The sequence below is a fragment of the Rattus rattus genome, chromosome 6, assembly GCF_011064425.1.
Source record: "Rattus rattus isolate New Zealand chromosome 6, Rrattus_CSIRO_v1, whole genome shotgun sequence".
NCBI classification, from domain to species: Eukaryota; Metazoa; Chordata; class Mammalia; order Rodentia; family Muridae; genus Rattus; species Rattus rattus.
Window position 1 is genome coordinate 109,973,930 of NC_046159.1, and position 21,559 is coordinate 109,995,488.

At 39.3% G+C, this 21,559-nt stretch overlaps 1 protein-coding gene across 2 annotated transcripts in view; it reads left to right on the top strand.

Annotated features, from left to right (window-relative positions):
• Positions 1-21,559, top strand: part of Tnpo3 (transportin 3) — a 75,644-nt gene that overhangs the window by 25,910 nt on the left and 28,175 nt on the right. For both annotated transcript variants that reach the window (XM_032906827.1, XM_032906828.1), the window contains 9 exons: positions 3,345-3,488; positions 6,499-6,674; positions 7,655-7,793; positions 10,298-10,444; positions 12,209-12,316; positions 14,164-14,255; positions 16,194-16,333; positions 19,486-19,677; positions 20,437-20,528. In XM_032906827.1, coding sequence (XP_032762718.1) covers positions 3,345-3,488; positions 6,499-6,674; positions 7,655-7,793; positions 10,298-10,444; positions 12,209-12,316; positions 14,164-14,255; positions 16,194-16,333; positions 19,486-19,677; positions 20,437-20,528 — 1,230 coding nt within the window. The remainder of the gene's footprint in view (positions 1-3,344; positions 3,489-6,498; positions 6,675-7,654; positions 7,794-10,297; positions 10,445-12,208; positions 12,317-14,163; positions 14,256-16,193; positions 16,334-19,485; positions 19,678-20,436; positions 20,529-21,559) is intronic.

Below are 21,559 nucleotides of genomic sequence, written 5' to 3' on the forward strand. Positions count from 1 at the left end.
TTCTGCCTCTCAGGTGCAGTATTAGAAGTATGTGCTAGCATACCGGTCCCTCATTTTTTCTTAATGTTTTTATTTTTCTGTATGTTTCTGTGTCAGTGGAAGTCAGAAGATAGCATATGTTCCCCTGGAGCTAGAGTTCATAGGCAGTTTGAGCTCGTCAATGTGGGTTCTAATACCTGAACTCTGATTCTCAGAAAGAGCGCCAGTGCTCTTATCCTCAGTCTTGAGCAGTCTCTTCAGCCTCCAGCCATTTTGTTTGTGAGATTTGGTTTCACAGAGCCAGTGGACTCAAGTGGTCTCCTGCTTTAGCTTCCTGAGTAGTTGAGACTGGGGATTCCAGTGCACTGATTACTACTAACCTTTTAACATACTCAGCCCCACTGAGTAAGGATTCCTCAAAAGAAACTAAGCCTAACACCTTAGGGCATCCATTCCTTTATTGTCCTCATAGAGATAAAACTAAGAGGCCGGGTGGATTTAAGATTTTTTTTTTTTAAGATAACACGTCTCATAGTTATTTCATGCTGCATCTTACCCAAATATCAGGTCTGATACTTCACTAGTAATGTTGGGATTGCCTCTGGTTTAGTGTAATGTCAGTCTGATGCTTTCGTGTCTAGTGTGCTTTTTCTTTTTTACAGTGTACTTTGTATGAAAATAGTATTTTATGAGCTATCTAATATTTTTTTTTAAAAATACCTATTTAATTTGGATCTCACAGTATATCTCTGGCTGGCTGCAGATCCCCTGAAACCGGGATACAGATGATTGTGAGCTGCCTTGTGGGTGCTGGAAATAGAACCAGGGACCTCTGGAAGAACAGCCAGTCCTCTTACCACTGAACCCTCTTGCCAGTCTGGTTCCTAGCAGGCCCTGGCCCTAAAGCAAGACTTGAGAAGTTTGGGTCCTTGCTGTGTCATATTAAGCAAGATAATTAACTCTCCTGCCCTAGTTTCATCATCTGCATAATGGAAGTAATAGTATCTGTTTCATTTTGAGGAGACTGATTTAATGTATATAAAGTTATTAAAATCATGTCTAGCACGTGGTAAGGTTCAGTAAACCATATGGCTGGTCACTTATTTGTTGGTTACATGCTTCTTCTTTGGCCAAATGTAATGCCCATGAAGAAATAGAAAAACAGAAGCAAGCCCATATTTATACTTGAATAGCCTTTCTCTCTCTTGTTTGTTATCCTAAAGGAAAAAAATTGATTCTAAAATGAATGTTTTTGCCAAGTGTGGCAACACACACCTGTCATCCTAACACTTGGGAGGCTAAATTGGAAAGTTGTGAGTTTGAGGCAGCCTGAGCCACAAAATGTTGTCTCAATAAGATAAAATAAAATAAATATAAATCCATCACTATTGTCTTATAGAGACGAAATGATATATAGTGACATGTTACAGTTCCATTCTCATATCTCCAGCAGCCTAGTACTGGAAAACACTAACAAAACAGTCACCAGGACTAGGGATGGAGACATTGTTGCTAGACCGTGTGCACCAGTCCCTGGTCTCCATCCTCAGCACCAAAGGAAAACAGTACCTTCATCTAAGGGACGTGGTGCTGCACTTCAGAGGCAGAGACAGGCAGATCTCTGTGAGTCAGAGTTAGCTAGTGAAGAAACTGTCTCAGAAAAAGAAGGACGGAAGGAGGGAGGGAGGGCAGGAGGGAGGGAGGAAAGGAGGGTGTAGGAAAGAAGACAGAAAAAAGCATCAGTGCAGATTATGGTTTAGATGAAGCTTTGAGCCTGGGGGATTTTTTTCTATGTAGTTTATATTTCTGATGTAAACATAAATGTCAGAATTTTATCCCTTAGACTATGGTTGCCACCATCTTGAAATTATTTTTTAAATTGATACCAGTTGATTATTGGCAGTGAATTAAGAGGCATTATTCTGGTTTAATGGAGACGGTTCTAGAAGTCCAACTGCCAGACTTCAGATCTGGTGAATAATACATTATAGGACATAGCCCTTTCCTCTGTGCTTCTTGAACCTCATGGCAGTTATGATAGTTATTGGGGGGTGGGGGCAGTAAAAGGGTTATTCAGCTTACACTTCCATTTGCTATTCATCACCAAAGGGAGTCGGGACTAGACAGTTATGTTTTAAACCCACTGCCCATAAGCTGTCTTGAAACGTTCTCACCTTGAAGAAGTTGCACTATGCTTTACTTTGGCTAAATATAGCACAAAGGCTTTTGGTATGACTTGTTTATGTCTTTTGTAAAAACTTCCCTTTTGTAGTACTGGGAATTGAACCTATAGTCTCTGTGTATTCTAAGCTATTGTTTTACCAATAAGTTATTTCTTATATTTACAGATCCCCCTTTAAAAAACAACTTGCTTTAAAAGGCTTTTTTTGTTAAAGACGTAAATTTATACATACGTCTTCCAGGTGCTTTGCCTGCATTTTTGTCTGCACCATGTGCGTTCCTGGTGCCCTCTGAGCCTAGAAGAGATCTTGGATGATGTGGAACGGGAGTTACAAATAGATGATTGTAAGCCACTCTGTAGGTTCTGGAAATTGATCCTGGGTCCTCTGCAAGGGCAGCAAATGCTCTTAACTCCTGAGCCATCTTTCCAGAATCCCTCCCCCATCATTTATTTGTTTAGTATTTGTATGTGTCTCTCTACCCTAGTACACATGTGGAGATGGAGGGCAACTTGAAGGATTGTTTTTCCCCATCGTTATGTGGGTTAGAGGGATTAAACTCAAGTCATCATGTTAGGTGGCAAAGCAACTTTACCTGCTAAGCCATCTTACCCTTCCCCCTCTCTCTGTCTCTTTCTCTTTGAGATAGTGTGTCTCCTTGATTCAGTTAGACTAGCTGCAGGCCAGCAAGCCCAGGGATCCTCCTGTCTCCCCTTTCCCAGCACTGTGATTGCAGATGTGCACACCGTACCACCAGGCCTGGCTAGAGTAGTGCTGGGATCCAAACCCAGACCCTCATGCTTGGGCAGCAAGCACTTCACTGACCAAGCAGTCTTCAGAACTTTAGGTACCGATTTTTAATATGGGGAATAAACAATGCTATACTTTAAAATAGTTGTATTGATGAGTACATTAGTGCATAAGCAGGAACTAAGAATCTTAGTTATTTTTAATGTCTGGTTTAGGATCTTTAGCCTTTCTGTGCCTCAGCTTCCCCATTAAAAAGAGTAGATAATGCATGCTGTAGCATTTTACTGGGAATCATGGTAGTGGTAATAGGACTTAGAACAGTGGCGCTTACAAAGAACTTGTGACTTCCTGTATTTATTGCAGTATGGGCACAGTGATTATAATGGTGACTTCAGTATAAAGACTTTTTTAAAACTATGTTTTTCTTCTATTTAGATGACATGTGTAGAGAAAGCAGGAACTGACGAGAAGATGCTTATGAAGGTCTTCCGATGTTTGGGAAGTTGGTTTAACTTGGGAGTTTTGGACAGTAACTTCATGGCTAATAATAAGTTATTAGCACTCCTTTTTGAGGTTTTGGTAAGTAAGGCTGTACCTGCTATTGCCACTTTTAATAATAACCTTCTGGGACATCTCAGTGTTTTATTTGAGAAACACTTTGTGTCTTAAGAATTCCATAAGATGGGGTTGGGGATTTAGCTCAGTGGTAGAGCGCTTGCCTAGCAAGCACAAGGCCCTGTTGTTCCCCAGCTTCAAAAAAAAAAAAAAAAAGAATACCATAAGAAGTTGAGCTTGATGGCACATGCAGAAGTAGCTGCAGGAGGATTAGGAGTTTAAGGTCATCCTTAGCTAAATAGCAAATTTGAAGCAAACCTGAGCTAAATGACACCCCTCTTAGAGGAGGAAAAAGCCTACTGAAGCTGGCATGTATGTAATAGAGCATGAGCTTCTTTTTGAAACTCTTAAAAATGTTTTCATTATTTACTTTGTGTATATATGTTTATTTTACTTGAAGTCATGTACATACTCTGCGCCTGTGTGGGTGTTAGAGACCTCTGTATAGATCCTCACCTTCCATCTGTTTTCTGAAGCACCACCTCTCGTTGTTTACTGTGGGCTGCCTACCTCAGGATAACTGGCCAGATAGCGCGGCTGTTCTCCTGTGTTTGTCTCCCATCTTACCATCTTACCGTCTTACACAGGTCTGGGGAGTCGGGCTTTTGTGGCAGACCCTTCTTTACCCCTCGAGCCACCTATCTGCCCCACCTTCTTTTCCTAATAAAGTGTCTCTACTATTGCTACTTTAAAGAGCAGGGGTGATGGTAGAGAGACAGAGTGGTTAAGGGCACTGATTGCTCCCAGAGGATGCAGGTTTCATTTCCAGCAACTACATGGCAGCTCACAACTGTCTGCAACTCCATTTCTGGGGGATTTGACAGATTTGACATCTTCTGGCTTCTGTTGACACCTAGTGTGCACATGTGTGGGTGTGCGGGTGTGTGAGTGCATTGTACACACACACACACACACACACACACACACACACACACACACACATCAGTAAAACACCCATACACATAAAAATAAATCGTAAAAAAATATTAAAAATTGGGATGATTTACTTGTTGTCTCTCCAACTTAAGGGTCTGTTATCGTTGTTATTCAAGAAAGACTTAACGGTGATGGCTTTACTAAATTTACAGAAGCTCTCAACTCTGTTGGTAAATGAGAGCCCTGCAGATTCCCTTCTTGTACTTCTTATTGTTTTGAGACAGTCTTGGCTGTGTAGCAGACTGGCCTGCAGCTCTCTGGGTGGTCCTGGTTATCTTGAGATTGAAGAAGCTGCTGCTCTCACCGACTGTGCTCACACTGGAGCCTGAGCTACCACGGTGGCTCCTCCTTGAACCCTCGGATATACTCTTAGTCTTATAAATTGTTTTTAGGATTTGTTCCCTGGTTATGATGCTTAGATTTCCCTTTACTCTGCTTTTTGGGTTGATTACTTATTTTTTTTGAACTTCCTCAAGTAACTTCCAAAGAAAATGTACACAGGTAACAAGCAGGTTTTTGCATGACCAAGACATTTTTTTTTATTATTACTTTTTTGAACTCATTTGAACACCTGATCTTCTGCCTCCGCCTGTCAAGTACTGGGATTAAAGGCACTACAATTAATTGCATTTTAAAAAATCAGTTATTATATGTGTGTGCTTCCCAGAAGACAAGTTATGGAGGGGTTGTTATCTCTACTATGTGGGTTCCAGGGATCAAACTCAAGTTGTTAGGCTTGCCAAGTGCCTTTATCTACAGAGCCATTTACCAGCTCTGAGACTTGTTTAAAGTCAAAGCTACCTTGGAGCTTCCTCTGTCCCATACTGATCTTGAATTTGTAGTAATCCTCTTGCCTCATCCTCCCAAAGTGCTTAAATTATTAATGTACTCTATGAGACCCAGCAAGAAGTAGTAGTTTTCACCTTTGATTAATTCATTAGGTAGGTGTGGTTTAGGTCCATTGTTATTTTCTTCAAAATTTCAAACCTTTGTGTTCTCATATGCTAGCATGTGTCATTGTGAATGAGAAACTGGGAGATTTTGCCATTTCTATATTATGCCTCTTCTCCACCCAGATTTACTTATTTATTCATTTATTTATTTAGTAACAGGGTTTCTCTGTGTAACCCTGGCTGCCCTAGAATTCGCTATGTAGACCAAGCTGGTCTTACTCAGAGAGATCTGTCTGCTTCGTCCTCTGGACTGCTGGGATTAAAGGTGTGTGACACCACTGCCTAGCTGTACGCCAGAAGTTTATTTAGAGTCTTTGCTTAACTTTGATATTCTGAGAACTCACTTGGGTATGTAATGAGCCTTCTGGAGTTAAGACCTTTTGTTTTAAGTGGTACTAAAGAGAGATGGATTTCAAGGTAAGTCTAGGACAGAAGCATGCCATTCCTTTGAGAGAAATGGTATAAACAGAGACAGGAATAATCTGGTAACTGCCAGGCATGGTGGCTCAGACCTAGGATCCCGGTACTCTGGAGGCTGAGAGGGGGTATTGTGTTTCCGAGAAAGCTTAGGCTACAAAATACTGTCGGTTCTTTTAAAAACAGAAGAAATCTGGTGTGGTGATACAGTATCTTCTATCCTAATACTTTGAATCTCTGTGATTTTAAGGCCAGTTTGGTCTATATAGTGAGTTCCAAGCCACCCAAAGGCTACACAGTGAGACTTCATCTTCCCACAAAAAAACCAAAAAAACAAAACAAACAAAAAAACAGGCAAAAATAAAAAAGAAGAAAAATCTATATAAGGCTGAGGGATAAAGACTTTACAGTTTTTTGGCATGTCTGGAAATAAGGAAGGTGTTGTCTTGGCGAGGTCTGCCGGTATGGGGCTGTTCTTAGTGTACTCTCAGCCAGACAGACATAGGAGTACACTGGCATGCATTTCTGTAGTCCTGGCACATGGGCACAGAGGCAGGAGGAACTGTTACACAGTAACAACAAAAACTATTTTCAAAAGAATGTTGTAGTTGTTTTCCTTGGGCTACAATGGTTCTGATTTCTGCTTCTGTATTCCTTCTGTTTTCCAGCAACAAGATAAGACCTCATCTAACCTACACGAAGCTGCTTCCGACTGTGTGTGCTCTGCTCTCTATGCTATTGAAAATGTAGAGACTAACTTGCCATTGGCCATGCAGCTTTTTCAGGGCGTCCTGACACTGGAGACTGCCTATCATATGGCTGTGGCACGGGAAGATTTAGACAAGTGAGTAATTGCTGGAGACTGGAGCTCTGGTTGCCTACAGTCTGTGGTTTTTCAAATCTTTGTTATAGTTTACCCCTCGTGTTTTGATTCCCGTGCCTTTGTAAATGTAAAGTGCATGCTATCTGAAGTGCCATCTTGGATCTGGGAGAGGATTACAGCAGTTCTTGATTGTATTTTCTTTACTCTTGAAATGAGAAGACTAAGAAATAGGCATGAACGTTAAATAAAGTCTCTAGTTTAGGGGCTGGAGAGATGGTTGGATGGCTAAGAATGGATTATGCTCCTGCAGAGAACTTGACTTTGGTTTTTAGTACCCATGTCTGGAAGCGACCCCCCCCCCCAACTGCCTTTAATCCCAACACTAGGCAATCCAGTGCTTTCTGTACCATGAGCACATGCATATCCCCACAGGGAGACACATAATTAACAACCACCACCAAGATAATAATTTTTGAAATGTCTACTTTGGAATTTTTAAATTTTTTTAAGATTTAGTGTTGTTCTTTAATTGTATTAATTTTGTGTGTGTGTGTGTGTGTGTGTGTGTGTGTGTGTGTGTGTGTGTGTGTGTGTGTGTGTGTGTGCGCGCGCGCACACATGAATGCAGGTGTCAGCAAAGACCAGAGGCATTGGGTCCTGAGCTGGAGTTATAGAACACTGTGAGCCCCTTGACGAGGGTGCTGAAATCATACTCAAGCCCTCCAGCAGACCAGTGCTTTAGCAACTGAGCCATCTCTCCAGAACCCTAATTTGGAAGTTTTATTATAAAATTTGTTGTAGAGAATATGAATTGGCTGACCATTATATACTTACTGTATAGACGTGAACAACCTACGTACAGCACTGCCCAGAGATTATGATGCCCAGAGTGAGTTATTCACCAAGTGCTCCTCAGCCAGGAGCCTTACGTTCCCTTGACTATGAGTATGTGTATGTGAAGCCTAGATTCTTGACCTGGTACTCTCATTCCACCTCCACAGAGTTCTGAATTACTGCCGTATCTTCACCGAACTATGTGAAACTTTTCTGGAAAAAATTGTCTGTACTCCAGGCCAAGGTCTGGGAGATCTTCGAACTTTGGAATTGCTTCTTATCTGCGCAGGCCACCCTCAGTATGAGGTAGTATCCACCCTGTATTAAGGCTGTTAGTCTCCGGTTGCATAGAGCATATTCCAGCTGTCTGTCGAGAAACGACAGTCTCGTTTTTAATTAATTTGACCGGAGAGTTGCATCTGGTTTTATTTTTTTCAACTTCATTATTTGTATCTGGGGCTGGGGAGCAGCACACATGCTCTGGTGTGAGGCAAAGCAAGGCAGTGTCAGGCAGTCAGTTATCTTCTACTCTCATGTTGGTCTGGAATCCAACATACTTCACCTTCACCCAGTGAGCCATCTTAATGACTCCATAATTGGGTTATTTTAAAGAACTCTGTTTCGGTTTCTGTTTTGTTTGCATATTTGATTATTAAGGTTGACTGTTGTAGGCAACTCAGAGAATCTATCAGAAAGAAAACCTATGTGGTTGGGGATTTAGCTCAATGGTAGAGCACTATAATGCCTAGCAAGTGCAAGGCCCTGGGTTATACACACACACACATCCCAGTTCCAGGACAGCCTGGGCTACACACAGAGAAGCCCTGTCTTAAAAAGCCAAAAAAAAAAAAAAAAAAAAAAAAAAAAAGTTTCCTCTCTTTTTACCCGGGACATGCCTTTTAATCACAGCACTCAAGAATCAAATGCAGGAGGATCTTCATGAGTTTGAGGCCAGCTGCTGTACATAATGAGTTTCATTTTTTATAAAAATACTTCTCAAAGGTTTTTATGAGTTGGATATGACATTACATGCCTATAATGCCTATAATTGCAGCTCTTGAAGGCCGAGATAGAGGATCAAGAGTTGAGGCCAACATGGGCTACTTTGTGAGTACCAGGCTAGCCTGGGCTACATGGATACTATATTTATTGAAATCATACTTTTCTTTAAGGTACTCCCTTTTTGGTGCTGAGGCTCAGTCTCAGGGCCTTGCATGTGTTAGGCAGATGGATACCACCAAGCTGCATCCCCAGCCAGCCCTTCCATTTGTTTGTTTTTAGACCACGTGTGTATCCCTGGCTGTCCGGCTGGCCTGGTAAGGATCCGTCTCCTGAGTGCTCAGACAGTAGGCATGGACTACTGTACCACTTACCAGTTTCCTAGATTTTAGGGGCTGGACATATGACTTAGTGGTTAAAAGAACTCGCTACTCTTGCTGAGGACCCAAGTTACTCCAATATAGCTCCAGTTCCCAGGGAACCAAGACCCTTTTCTGGCCTTTATGAGCATTGCATTCACATGGTGCACAGCCACACGTACAGACAAACATCCATATACATAAACATAAGAGAGAAATTTAATCTTTTCTTGAATTTTTACAAGGTTCTGTATTCAAGAAATTATACTTCCTTTTTATCACATAGAAATAGTAAAGAGGGTTGGAGAGATGTCTCGGTAGTTAGGAGCACATACTGACCTCCAGAGAACCAGAGTTCAGTTTCCAGCATCATATCTGGTAGTGTACAACCACCTACACCTCAGGCACCAGTAGGATGTGACGCCTCTGACATTCCTGGACACCTGCACTTATTTCTCCCCACGTGGTACACAGTAAAAATAATACAAATAAAGCTTTAGAACTTATTTACTTTTAAAGAAAGAAAACCTAGCTAGGCAGTGGTGGCACACACCTTTAATCCCAGCACCTGGAAGCAGAGGCAGGGATTAGAGTTCCAGACTAGTCACAGAGTGAGTTCCAGGACACCCAAGGCTACACAAAGAAATCTTACCTCCAAAAAATAGTGTGTGGAGGGGTCTTGCATTTCATTGGAACAGCTTCTTTGGTTCAAAGAAAAGAACAGGGATCTCCTAAGGACTTGTAGATTAGGTAAAAATTAAAGCATTATTGCCCTGTATGGTAGCAGTCACTTCTGAAGTGGCCCTGGTTGGAAGCTAGCTGTGATTGGAATTCCATCCATCTCGGCCATCCTTCATGGTCATGAAAACAGCCGAGTGAGAGCTGGGCTGCCTAGAGTTGTGTGTGCCTAGAATCCCAGCACTTGAGAGGTGGAGGCAGGAGAATAGGGAGTTCAGAATTCATTCTAGCTCTGAATTCATTCTTAGTGACTCTAAGGTTAGCCTTGACTACATGAGGCCTTGTCTCAAAGTGGGGGAGGAGTGTGAGCTTAGGATCATCAAGGAATTACATTTGGCTAGCCTGGAAAGAGATCTTCTGATGTGAGCATAATTAAACATTGCAGAAATGTTTGGGGAAACTAAGCCTTGGAAAACATATGTTTTTGTTTTCTATAGAATTTAATATTCTTTGGGAAAAGTTTTCCCCAATATAAATAGAGAATATAAAGCTAGTCATCTAACTGGACGTTGAGGCCTACTTGGGAGGATATTTCAGAGGTAACATAACAAATCGATAGAAAAGGTGGCTTCCTAACTAACTAACTAACTAACTAACTGCATACATGTTATGGAATAGTGTTATGTCCTTCCTATATGGTAAATAGTAATGAAATTATTTTTTCTTCTGTTCTTTTCCTTCACAAATAAACCATCTTCTTTTCTTACCTAACAGGTAGTAGAAATTTCCTTTAACTTTTGGTACCGGCTAGGAGAACATTTATACAAAACCAATGATGAAGTTATTCACAGCATCTTCAAAGCATACATTCAGAGGCTGCTTCATGCCTTGGCTCGACACTGCCAGTTGGAACCAGACCATGTAAGCACCCTTGTTTGCTTTAAACTTCTACCTTTTGGTTTTAATTTGAAAAACAGAAAAGAAAAAAAAAAAGTACTAGATCTAACAGTCTTCAAGTTGTTTTCACTTTAGCTTACAGTGAAGAAGTCACTAGTAGTATAATAAAAATTAGACCCATGTAGGAAAATTGTACCTATTGAGCCAGCAATTTTTTACCTAGGAATTTGCCATAGGTGATGTTATAGAATATGATTAACTATGTTCAGAAACTCAGTGAACCACTATACAGCAATTAATAGCAATAACTTCTACAATAGTAATAGGTTAAGTGATAAAAATCAGCATCAAATTCTGTAGTTTGCTTGGACCTTTTGTTTTGTGTAGTGTCAGGGACCAAACCCAGACCTTGACCATGCTAAACCAGTGCTCAAGCTGAGCTGCATTTCCATGTCCTTGGTGGTTTGCTTGTTTTTTTGGTTTTTTTTTGTTTCATTTTGTGTTGAGACAGTTTAGTGATGGCTGGCCTAGAATTTACTGTTTAGATCAGGCTGGCCTCCAGCTCAAAAAATCCACTACCACTGCTTACCAAGCACTGGGATTAAAGGCATGCACCATTATATCCTCCTGATTTGTTTCTACTTTGTTTTTAATAGTATAGGATGCATAGGTTAAAAAAAACCCTAAGATTTAAAAAAATGAAAAAAATGTGTGAAGATGTTGAGAATTATCATTTCTCTCCATGTGTATATACAGTTTCTTTACATTATAATCATTTGATAATTTAAAGAAAATATATAGACATGTGCTTAGAAGAAAACATATTAGACACAGGATATAGTTCATGGGAAAACTCTGGCACCTTCTTTGTGGAAAGCCCCTGTACATTATTGTCTTCATTATTTGACCTTTCTGCTTGGTTGCTGAGTGGCTGTGGTCTAGGCCCTATAGTAAACTTAATTGCTTACAACATTAAATCTGACTTGCTTGTCTCTGAGCTTTTCTAAACCAAGGATCCCTAGTTGTAGCCACCTTTTGTTGGAATATCCCATGAGCTGCTCTAGTTCAGTGATTACACCAAGTGGAATCCTGCTCTTTGCCAGTTCTGTGACACCATTTCCCTTGCACATTTTTTTTACACTTGTAAATTTATAGTACTTTAGAATTTTATTCATTGTTTCACCTAGAAAGCCATTATTTTTCCTCATTATTTCTCCATTTTAATTTCTTCTTCCTAAAGCAAAGGAGGCTGAACTAGATGAGCAGTTCTCAGTGGTACTCAGGGATGGATGCTAGGTATCCATGGCCAAAGATTTCCATAGCTGCCTTTAACTGTCCCAAAATTAGTTGGTAATACTTTTGTTTAGAGAGGTGCATTGGAATGAGATTTAAAGTCTAAACTTTTCTTTGTGGAGTTACTGTGATAATGATTGGCTTTTATTGTTTTGTTCTAAGATTTTGAAGAAGAAAGCCTCAGATTTGTTTGTTCAGTATTAAGGAGTGGACCCTCTAAATATAGAGTAACTTTTACCACTTTATAAACAAGGTGTGCAAAGTAGACGTACATAGTCATGCACATAAAGAATTTTTCACAGGAAAGTGGAGTGTAGCCTCTGTCGACTCAGCATACTTGGGGAGCACTTGAGACCTTCTATGTGATGGGACATAGACTTGTATTTCAGACTCATTGGCATTTGATTCTTTAATGTCTTTTTCTCTATGGATTTTATAAAAGGAATTGACAGCTTTGGTAAGTTTTGAACATGTGTTACATGCTTTGTATTTCAGGAAGGAGTTCCTGAAGAGACTGATGACTTTGGGGAGTTTCGAATGAGAGTGTCAGACCTGGTGAAGGACTTGATTTTCTTGATTGGATCTATGGAGTGCTTTGCTCAGGTAAGTTCATTTGGAGACTCTTGGACCAGTTTTAGTGATCACATTGATTATGTTTCTGTAGTTTCTGTAAACATTTGATCTTTTTTTTCCCCCCCAAGCTTGGTGGCCAAATGAGATAGTAGATGTGTAGGTGCCTAGCACATTGCCTGGCATATAGTAGCAGTGTTTGTTTAGGGCCTGATAAACCAGTAGTAGTGTACAGATCAATTCAGTTATGGTTTATTCTATTACTCTTACTGAGGAGAGCTGTTCCATGTATGCAGCTGATAACTATGGAAATCTCCAGGAAACTTACAGGGATTTGGACCCCCTGGATAAAGCGGGCTGGTTTTCCTGCTTTGATCCTGGCAATGCTTTAGTTCCATGGTATTTCCTTGGTCCATAGTTACAGTTAGAGTCTTGTGTAGCTTCATTCGAGAGGTGGATATTACTAGAGTCACAGTCCTGTGGTTTCCTGGTGATGAGTAAGTGACATTTGACCTCATAAGGTTGCAGTCATAATCATCTTTCCACATCACTTAATGTTAGAATAACTTCAGGTGTTTTTGTATTGCTGGATCATTCTTTAATGAGTTCCGGTGTGACAGTTTGGATGTTGTTTTTGTAGTGACACCAAACTAGCATAAGAAAAATTGGGAAGATGAGTGTTTGACTCCCATTTTGTATATAAAATTTGTGAATATCTCACCCAGGAAACATTCATGAAATTACACTTCACATTACAAAGCATGCCTTTGAAATCCACTATGGAAATTCTTAGGAAACAGACTTAGTGGGCAGATGACCTGCAGTCGGATTTCAGCTCTTTTCTCACTGTCTCTGTGTCTTTGACTTCAATTTTGACTTTTTATGAATTTAATTATGTAAGCTGTGAATGTTGCCAAGTGTGTTTTGTGGAGCTCCAGGTTCAGAAGATGTTCTTTGACAAAAATGAAAGCAAATCATTAATTGAAATTGTGAAATGATATAAATACCTACATACTACATTAAAAGTTCTGTGACACCTTACAAGAGAGTTTATTTTGCTTTCCTTTGTAGTGTCTCTTTTTTGACTGCAGAAATTTGCTTTGTTTTTACAGTTATTTTTTTTTTTTAAAGATTTATTTTATATAAGTGAGTACATTGTAGCTGTCTTCAGACACACCAGAAGAGGGCATCAGATCCGGTTACAGATGGTTGTAAGGCACCATGTGGTTGCTGGGAATTGAACTCAGGACCTCTGGAAGAGCAGTCAGTGCTCTTAACTGCTGAGCCATCTCTCCAGCCCCACAGTTATTTATTTTTGATTGTAGACATTTTACTTGGCCTGATACCTAGTCGTGTTCCACACATGGATATAGTCTGGGAAATTAAAAACCAGAACATCACTCGGTGTTCTGTTAGGTCTGCTTTTTTTTTTTTTTTTTTTTTATTGTGCTTGGATACGCTGTCGTAGAGGAACTTCTGAGCAGTTGTTCTCAGCACTTTAACTTGCACTACTATTTGATGCAGACAGTAGTTAAAGCATACAGCAGATGCACATGCAGAATTTGTGCTCAAGAAAACATGTTGATCTGCTATTAAGGCCAGAAGAAACTCATTGTTTTATTTTTTTCATGATATTCATTTTCTGGAGACACACGATAATCTTGGTAAACGCTTGGGGTTCTAAATACGTTTGCTTAGGCACTAGAGTCAGCTACTTGTATATCGAGGACACAGCACGTGAAAGTGCTGCCTGCTGCTGGCTCTGTGTGACGACTAGGCTTAAATAAAGAGCCAGCTTTCTTTGAACTAACAGTTTTTGTTTTTGTGTTTGGACTTCTGTTTTTCTTTAATGGATCCGTAACCCACCTCTTCTTCTCTAGTTGTACTCTACTCTGAAGGAAGGCAATCCACCCTGGGAGGTGACAGAAGCGGTCCTCTTTATCATGGCTGCTATAGCAAAGAGTGTTGATCCGTGAGTGTCTAATAAGTCTTTTGTTGGGAACACTTAAACATTAAGAGAAAGGAGATTTACACCACATTCTCTATGATATTATTGGAAAGTCTCACAACTTCTATGCTGCTGTCTAGCCTTCCAACTTTAGTGCAGGGTGGCCTGCATTGATGATGCCATAGTTTAATATATTTCCTAGAGTTAAATCTTTTTACTCTTGATCTATCTAGGAATAGAATACTGATTTTTTTTTTTCTTCAGTGGCTCCTTTGTGACAGTGGGTGTGAGTAAGGAATTAGAGTGTTAAATTGTTGGTATTTGCTTAAAAACAATGATGTAGGCATTAAGGTAATAACCTTGGGAAAGTTATTCTTAGCTTTTTAACTATATTGCTCTTTCCGTATTAGGGTTGTGGAGGCAGAACAATGGTACCATTTCACCTAAAAGAATAGAGATTCTAAAGAACAGTTGTTACTTTTTTATTACCATTGAGAAATTGTAAATTATTTAAATTTGAGTTGTATTTGCTTAGAATGGAAAATTATGGCTGTTTCTTAAATGGTTTGGTTGTGTCCTGTGTTTTTACACTGATGTAGTAACTTTAAAGTTACATTGGATTTTGATCCGTTACTTACACTCCGGCTCTGTCTAGGCCCTCGATTGGAAGAAGGTTAAGGCAGGCGGGTACCTGTTGAGGCACAGTGTTTCTTTCTTAGCTCCTTTCCCGGTCCAGTCTGAGCTCTTCAGTATGTTTCCAACCCAAGAAATACATAAAGAAGTGATTTAGGTCTATTTTTTAAAATAGAAGTTCTGCTTCTTAATTACTTCCTGTAATATTTGCTCTTAAACTAGTGTCTTTTGGAACCTTCTTGGATGTCTGAAGGTTACCGAGATTATTACTGTACCCAGTAGATGTTGATTTGAAAAAGGATAAGTAGATAGATTCCTATAACTGGCTGAGTGCCCATACGAAGCTTAAGGCCTATTGAGGAGAATAACTACTTTTTTCTCTTTACTTCAAAACAACATGTGATTGCAGGGTTTCGTTTTGGTTTTGGTTTTTGTCCATTTAAAGGATGTAATGAACCTAGTAACTGGTAGATGTACTCATGCTGTAATCCTGGACCTCTTCATTTTAAACATCTTCATTTCTGGATTAAATTCTGACTGGAGCATCTTCTATGCTGTAATTTATCCCAGTTTAGTAGAAGGATGAGTGTGATAAGTTCACAAGACTGTAGAAAGTGTTTGGTTAATTTGGAAAACTTTTTCCCCCTTGTTCTAAATCAGGGCAACTTAATGGCTCCTGCAGCTTGTTTTCTTGGGTTCTTTGTGTTAGCGAGCCAGGCCACCTCTACGTTTCAGAGTTTCCATTACCCAGCTATAGGAATTCTATTGGAGGATAACAGCTAATAGAAGTGGTCTATGAGAGTTGTTGGGTTCGTTCATTCATTCATTCATTCATTTATTCATTCATTAAAGCATTAAGCAGTATTTCTTGAGTGCCCACTATGTGCCAGGTACTGTTCTAGGTGCTGCAGATAGGGGAATAAATGAAATAGATTCTTTGACTTTCACCTTCAGCTAATATTTGCCTCTCCGATTGCAAATGCCTTTTTGACAACATATGTCTATAGATACTTTCATTTGTTCAGAAGAAGGAGCAATGCTCTTCTTCTGGAATATTGATATTTTTATTTTTTATCTTTTGTCTCCTTTTGAAGATTGGAAAATATGCAGGGCTCGGGAATGTGCCTCAATGGAAGAGCACATTCTTAGCTCCTCAAGAAAACCAGAAACTAAAGTCCTTGTCTGGAAAATGTTCAGCACTTTCATTTGGATAGTTATTTATTTGTTTAGGAGTCCTTTGGGCAATACGAAGTTTCACTGCAGCCTGTTACTTGGCCAGAACATTACCCCTATAGACGGTAACTGTAAGCACCTGCTTTCTTTCCTCAGGGAGAACAATCCTACACTCGTGGAGGTACTAGAGGGAGTTGTCCATCTCCCAGAGACTGTGCACACAGCTGTGCGCTACACCAGCATTGAGTTGGTTGGTGAAATGAGTGAAGTGGTGGACCGAAATCCTCAGTTTCTGGGTGAGTGTGAGTTCTGACTCTGCTGGTGCCACTTGAGCTGCTTCTGGTGTCTTCTTTCTTTTGGACTTGTTTTCCTGCTTTTGTCTCATAGAATAAGTATAGTGTAAGCTGCTTAGCTGGTAACAGTTGTGGGGGTGGACTACTTAGTATTTTTCTTAAAGCAAAAACACTGTTTTAAAAGTTTTTTTGTTTTTTGTTTTTTTGTTTTGTTTTTGTTGTTGTTGTTGTTGTTGTTTTTTCGGAGCTGGGGACCGAACCCAGGGCCTTGTGCTTGCTAGGCAAGCGCTCTACCACTGAGCTAAATCCCCAACCCCTGTTTTAAAAGTTTTAAAAGACTTGTTTCTGCTAGTCTTTGATACATGTATGAGTTAATCAGACTGTCCTTCTAAAAACTAATAGACTAAAAAGAAGGGGAATAGGTTTTCTCTGTTAAATACATGTTTCATGTAAAAGCTAAGAATTATTCAAAATAAATATAAATTGAAATGAAACTGGAGAGTTGGAGTTAGAATTTGAATCATTTATCCTAACACTCCCATTTTGCAGATAAAGACACTGTAATCCAAAGAAAATAAAAAATTTACCCAGAGAAATAGTTAACCAATTTCCTGATAATTAAGAGACTCATTCTGTTCTACAAAATATGTAAATATTTGCAAATAATCTGCTACAAAAAGGAAATGTGTTTTCTTTTTCTCAGTTTGTGCATGAAACCTATGCTAAGTTTATAACCACTCTGCAAGTAGAGCGTTCCATATCATGTTTTCAAGATTTCTATGGGTGTGTGTGTGTGTGTGTGTGTGTGTGTGTGTGTGTGTGTGTGTGTGTGTGTGTCCATATGATGTCTAGAGCTGAGTTGAGAATTTTGTATGACCTCATCTATCAAGGAACTTCCTTTTGAGATAGGTCTCGTGCTGCCCTGGAGTTTGCAGTTAGGTAGTGAGATGGTGAGTAGACAGTGAGGTCTTTGCCCATGTCTACCCCAGCCCTGGGTCACAGGTATGCTGTATTGTGCTGTCTGTCTTTCCTGTAGGTTCTGGGCATCTGAACTCTGATCTCTGGGCTTAGCAACAAGCACTTTACCCACTGAGTCTCCTCCCAGCCACAAATTGCTATTTTCTAATTCTTACATTTCTACAATTTTTGTATCTGTCTCAACATTAGATTTTCTTTCTAAACCATTTTTCTACCAAGAAGCAAATGTGAGTTCATTGTTTGTTTGCCATACCCAGTAAGCAGCAATGTTCAATATCTACTTGCAGATCTCATTGAGATTTGTAAGTCAGCAGTAAATACATGCTGTGTTAGTATTGATTGAAAAGTAATCAGTGAAAAGTAATCAAAACTCTGGTGTTCATCTAAGAGCCAAAGCCTATAACACTGGGCTTATTCAGGGTTATTGTTTCAGATTTCAGTCTTCTGAGGGCTTTTAAGGAAGAGAGTAGAGTATACTAGACTGTGTTACAAATTAATTAATTTTATAGTACTGAGGATCAATTCCAGGCCCATGCATATGCTAGCTAAGCATTCTACCACTGAGCTGCAGCCCTCAGTCCAAGATAACCATTTTAATTGACTTTTGACACACTATCCTTTTGATTCCTTCAGGGGTTTGTTTTGTTCTGTTTTGTTTTTTCATGTTTAGCATGAAAATGATCTTACGCTCTTACAACATGTTTAATATTTCTTTTTTCTTCAATTTTTTGAGACAGGGCTTCTCTGAGTAGCCCTGGTGGCTATCCTGGAACTTACTCTCTAGACCAAGTTGACTTTGATCTCAGAAATTCCTTTGTTTGTGCCACTGGAGTGCTGGGATTAAAGGCATATAACACTATCACCTGGCACTTTCTGTTTTGGTTTGCTTTAATACTTGTTTTCTTCAAATATGATTTTATAAAGAGAGGTAATAAGAAAAGTAGACTTAACTCTAGAAGTCAACTTGTTGGAACAGTTACTTTTGGTAAAATAAAGGAATATTTGTAAATTCTTTCATTTAAAAATAATACAGGTAGGGTTTGAGAAGTGGTTTAGTGGATAAACATTTGCTCTGCAAACTTGAAGGTCTGACAGATGAGGTAGCCAGCAGAAATTCTAGTATCAGGAAGGCAGAGACAGAATCTCCAGGACAGGCTGGCAATGAATCAGTCAGCAAGCTCTGTGTTCAATTAAGAGGATCTGCCTCAGTAAATAAAATGGAGCATGATAGAGGAAGACACCCAATCTCAACTGTGGGGCTACACATACATGTGCACACATGTAAACATGCATATACATATATGTATGTATACATAAATAACAAAAAAATAAGTGATAAAGATGTATTTACATGTTGTTTTAAATTATGAGTAACAATGTGGATATGTACTACATAGGAGTGCAGAACCCAGAGGCATCAGATCATTCTGGAACTGGTGTTATAGGCAGTTGTGAGCCACTTAGTGTGTGGATACTGGAAACTGAGGTCAGGTTTTCCAGAAGAACATTGTACACTCTTTAATGGCCAAGTCATCCCTTGGGCTCATAGTCAGTAGTTTTCAAACAGCTATTCAAATGATTACAGTGAAGAAAAATATTGAAAGATGAAGTGAATGGAACTTAGGGCCCCCTGACACTACATCAGTAAGATCAACTCCAAATTGTTTTTTGTTGTTTTAAATTTTATCTCGTGCATTGGTGTTTTGCCTGCATGTGTGTCTATATGAGGGTGTCTGGTCCCTTGGAACTGGAGCTACAAACGGCAGTGAGCTGCCATGTAGATGCTGGGAATTGAACATGGGTCCTCTAGAAGAACAGCCAGTTCTCTTAACCACTGAGCCATTTCCAGCCCCTTGTTGGTTCTTTTGAGACAAGGTCTCACTCTATAGCCCTGGTTGGTATGGACTTCATTGCATAGACCAGGCTGGCTTCACGTTCAGAGATCAACCTGTCTCTCCCTTGCAAGAGCTTGGATTAAAGGCATGTTTCATGTACCACATCTGGTGGATTTTGTTATTTTTTATATTAAGGGTACTTTATATATTTCATTTTATAAGTTAACTTTTAAAAAACAAGTAAAAACTTTACTGCAACAAAGTATATACTTTTCTGGAGTATATATACTCAAGATATGTAATTTTCATATACATAAATTTACCTTTTGCTTTATTTTTTAGATCCTGTATTGGGCTATTTGATGAAAGGCCTGTGTGAAAAGCCTCTGGCTTCTGCTGCAGCCAAAGCCATTCATAACATTTGTTCCGTTTGTCGGGATCACATGGCTCAGCACTTTAATGGACTCCTAGAAATCGCCCACTCCCTTGATTCTTTCATGTTGTCTCCTGAAGCCGCCGTGGGTTTGCTAAAAGGTTAGTACCAGTCTCCTCTATACCGTTACTTGGGGTTATCAGCCATAATGTACTTAGTGATGGTGAAGGTGAATTATCCATTCAGTGGTGAGTGTTTAATATCTGTTCATACATTCTTTTCTTAGCAAAACTTAAGCCTATCAAGTTATTTCATATTGCACGCATACCATATGCTTGTACAGCAGATTAAAGATTTGGGATAGAGGCAACACAGTCATATTAAACATACTCATGTTTGCTGCTAAGAAATGAATTTTGAGGGCTGGAGAGATGGCTCAGTGATTAAGAGCGCTGACTGTTCTTCCAGAGGTCCTGAGTTCAATTCCCAGCGACCACATGGTGGCTCACAACCATCTGTAATGGGATTGAATGCCCCTCTTCTGGTGTGTCTGAAGACAGCTACAATGTATCCTATACCTGAAATAAATAAATAATTCTTAAAAAAAAAAAAAAAAGAAATGAATTTTGAGTTATATCAATGTGAAAATCAGATTGAATTCTAGAATATACAAGAAACATAGTTTTTATTTTGTTTTTGTTTTTGTTTTTTGTTTTTTGTTTTTGGAGCTGGGGACCGAACCCAGGGCCTTGTGCTTGCTAGGCAAGCGCTCTAGCACTGAGCTAAACCCCAACCCTGAAACATAGTTTTTAAACCAGTGCTAATCTTTTAAAAAGAATTCTGTTAATCTGTGTAAATCTGATTTTATTACTTCAATCCAATCTTTATGCTCTTCATTTAATGTCATTTTTGTTTTTCAGGAACAGCTCTTGTCCTAGCAAGACTACCTTTGGATAAGATCACTGAATGTCTTAGTGAGTTATGTTCTGTTCAGGTTATGGCATTGAAAAAGGTGAGTCCAAATGAGTAAGGAATGAATCAAATATATACTTAGATGTATAGAAAGTAAAGGCATAATTCTTCTTTACAAGTTAGTTATATATGTTTAAAAGGCAAGAGGATGAACTGAATATATTAAAATTTGTAATTCTGAGTATCTGCATAGTAGGAAACAGGCAGTTGAATGTTTGCTTGCTGCAAGGAAATGGTCTGGAAAAAGCATTATTAGGTAATTTTGTAGGAATTCGAACATTAAACTGTGTTGTACAAGGTCAAAAGCTATAGATCAGTCACTTGACATGAGCTCTGGATGAACATGAAGAAGTGTAGAAAGACTGGATGTATAAAGAATACTGTTAGCATAGCAATTCTTTTTGTGAGTGTGCATACAGTTTGAAATAATATGGAAGGGCAAACATTATGCCCGATTCAGTAAGATCAGCAGTTAGAGACCAGCTAGGCTATACATTGAATTCTAGGCAGCCTGGACTAAATAGTGGCACACCTTTAAACAAACAAACAAACCAAGACCAGTGTAACAGTAATAATAGTACAGTAAACATATCAGTCATATTAGATACTTCACAGATAAGAGTAAATGTAGCATACTTTTTTTTTTTTAAGTGTTAAAACATTTTTCAAGGGCTAGAGAGATGGCTAGGAGGTTAAAAGCAGTCTGCTCTTCCCCAGGTCCTGAGTTCAATTCCCAGTGACCACAACCATCTATAATCAGATCTGGTGCCCTCTTCTGGCCTGGAGGCACACATACAGGCAGAAAGTGTATGATGTATACATAATAAATAAATATTTAAAAAAAATTTTTTTTCAAATTCATTATAGTCCTATAAAATGACTTTTTACCGTAGTCTCTCATTGACCAAAGCACTTTTTATGTGGCAGTTGACTGTTTGAAAATCAGCAGGCTAAATTGGTGATAACCATTTAGAAAGTTCGGTGTGAAAAGACACGTAGGTTATAACAAGTAAAACCATGTCCTAGAAGCCAAGAGTGTTGGCACACACCTGGAATACCAGCTCTGGGCGG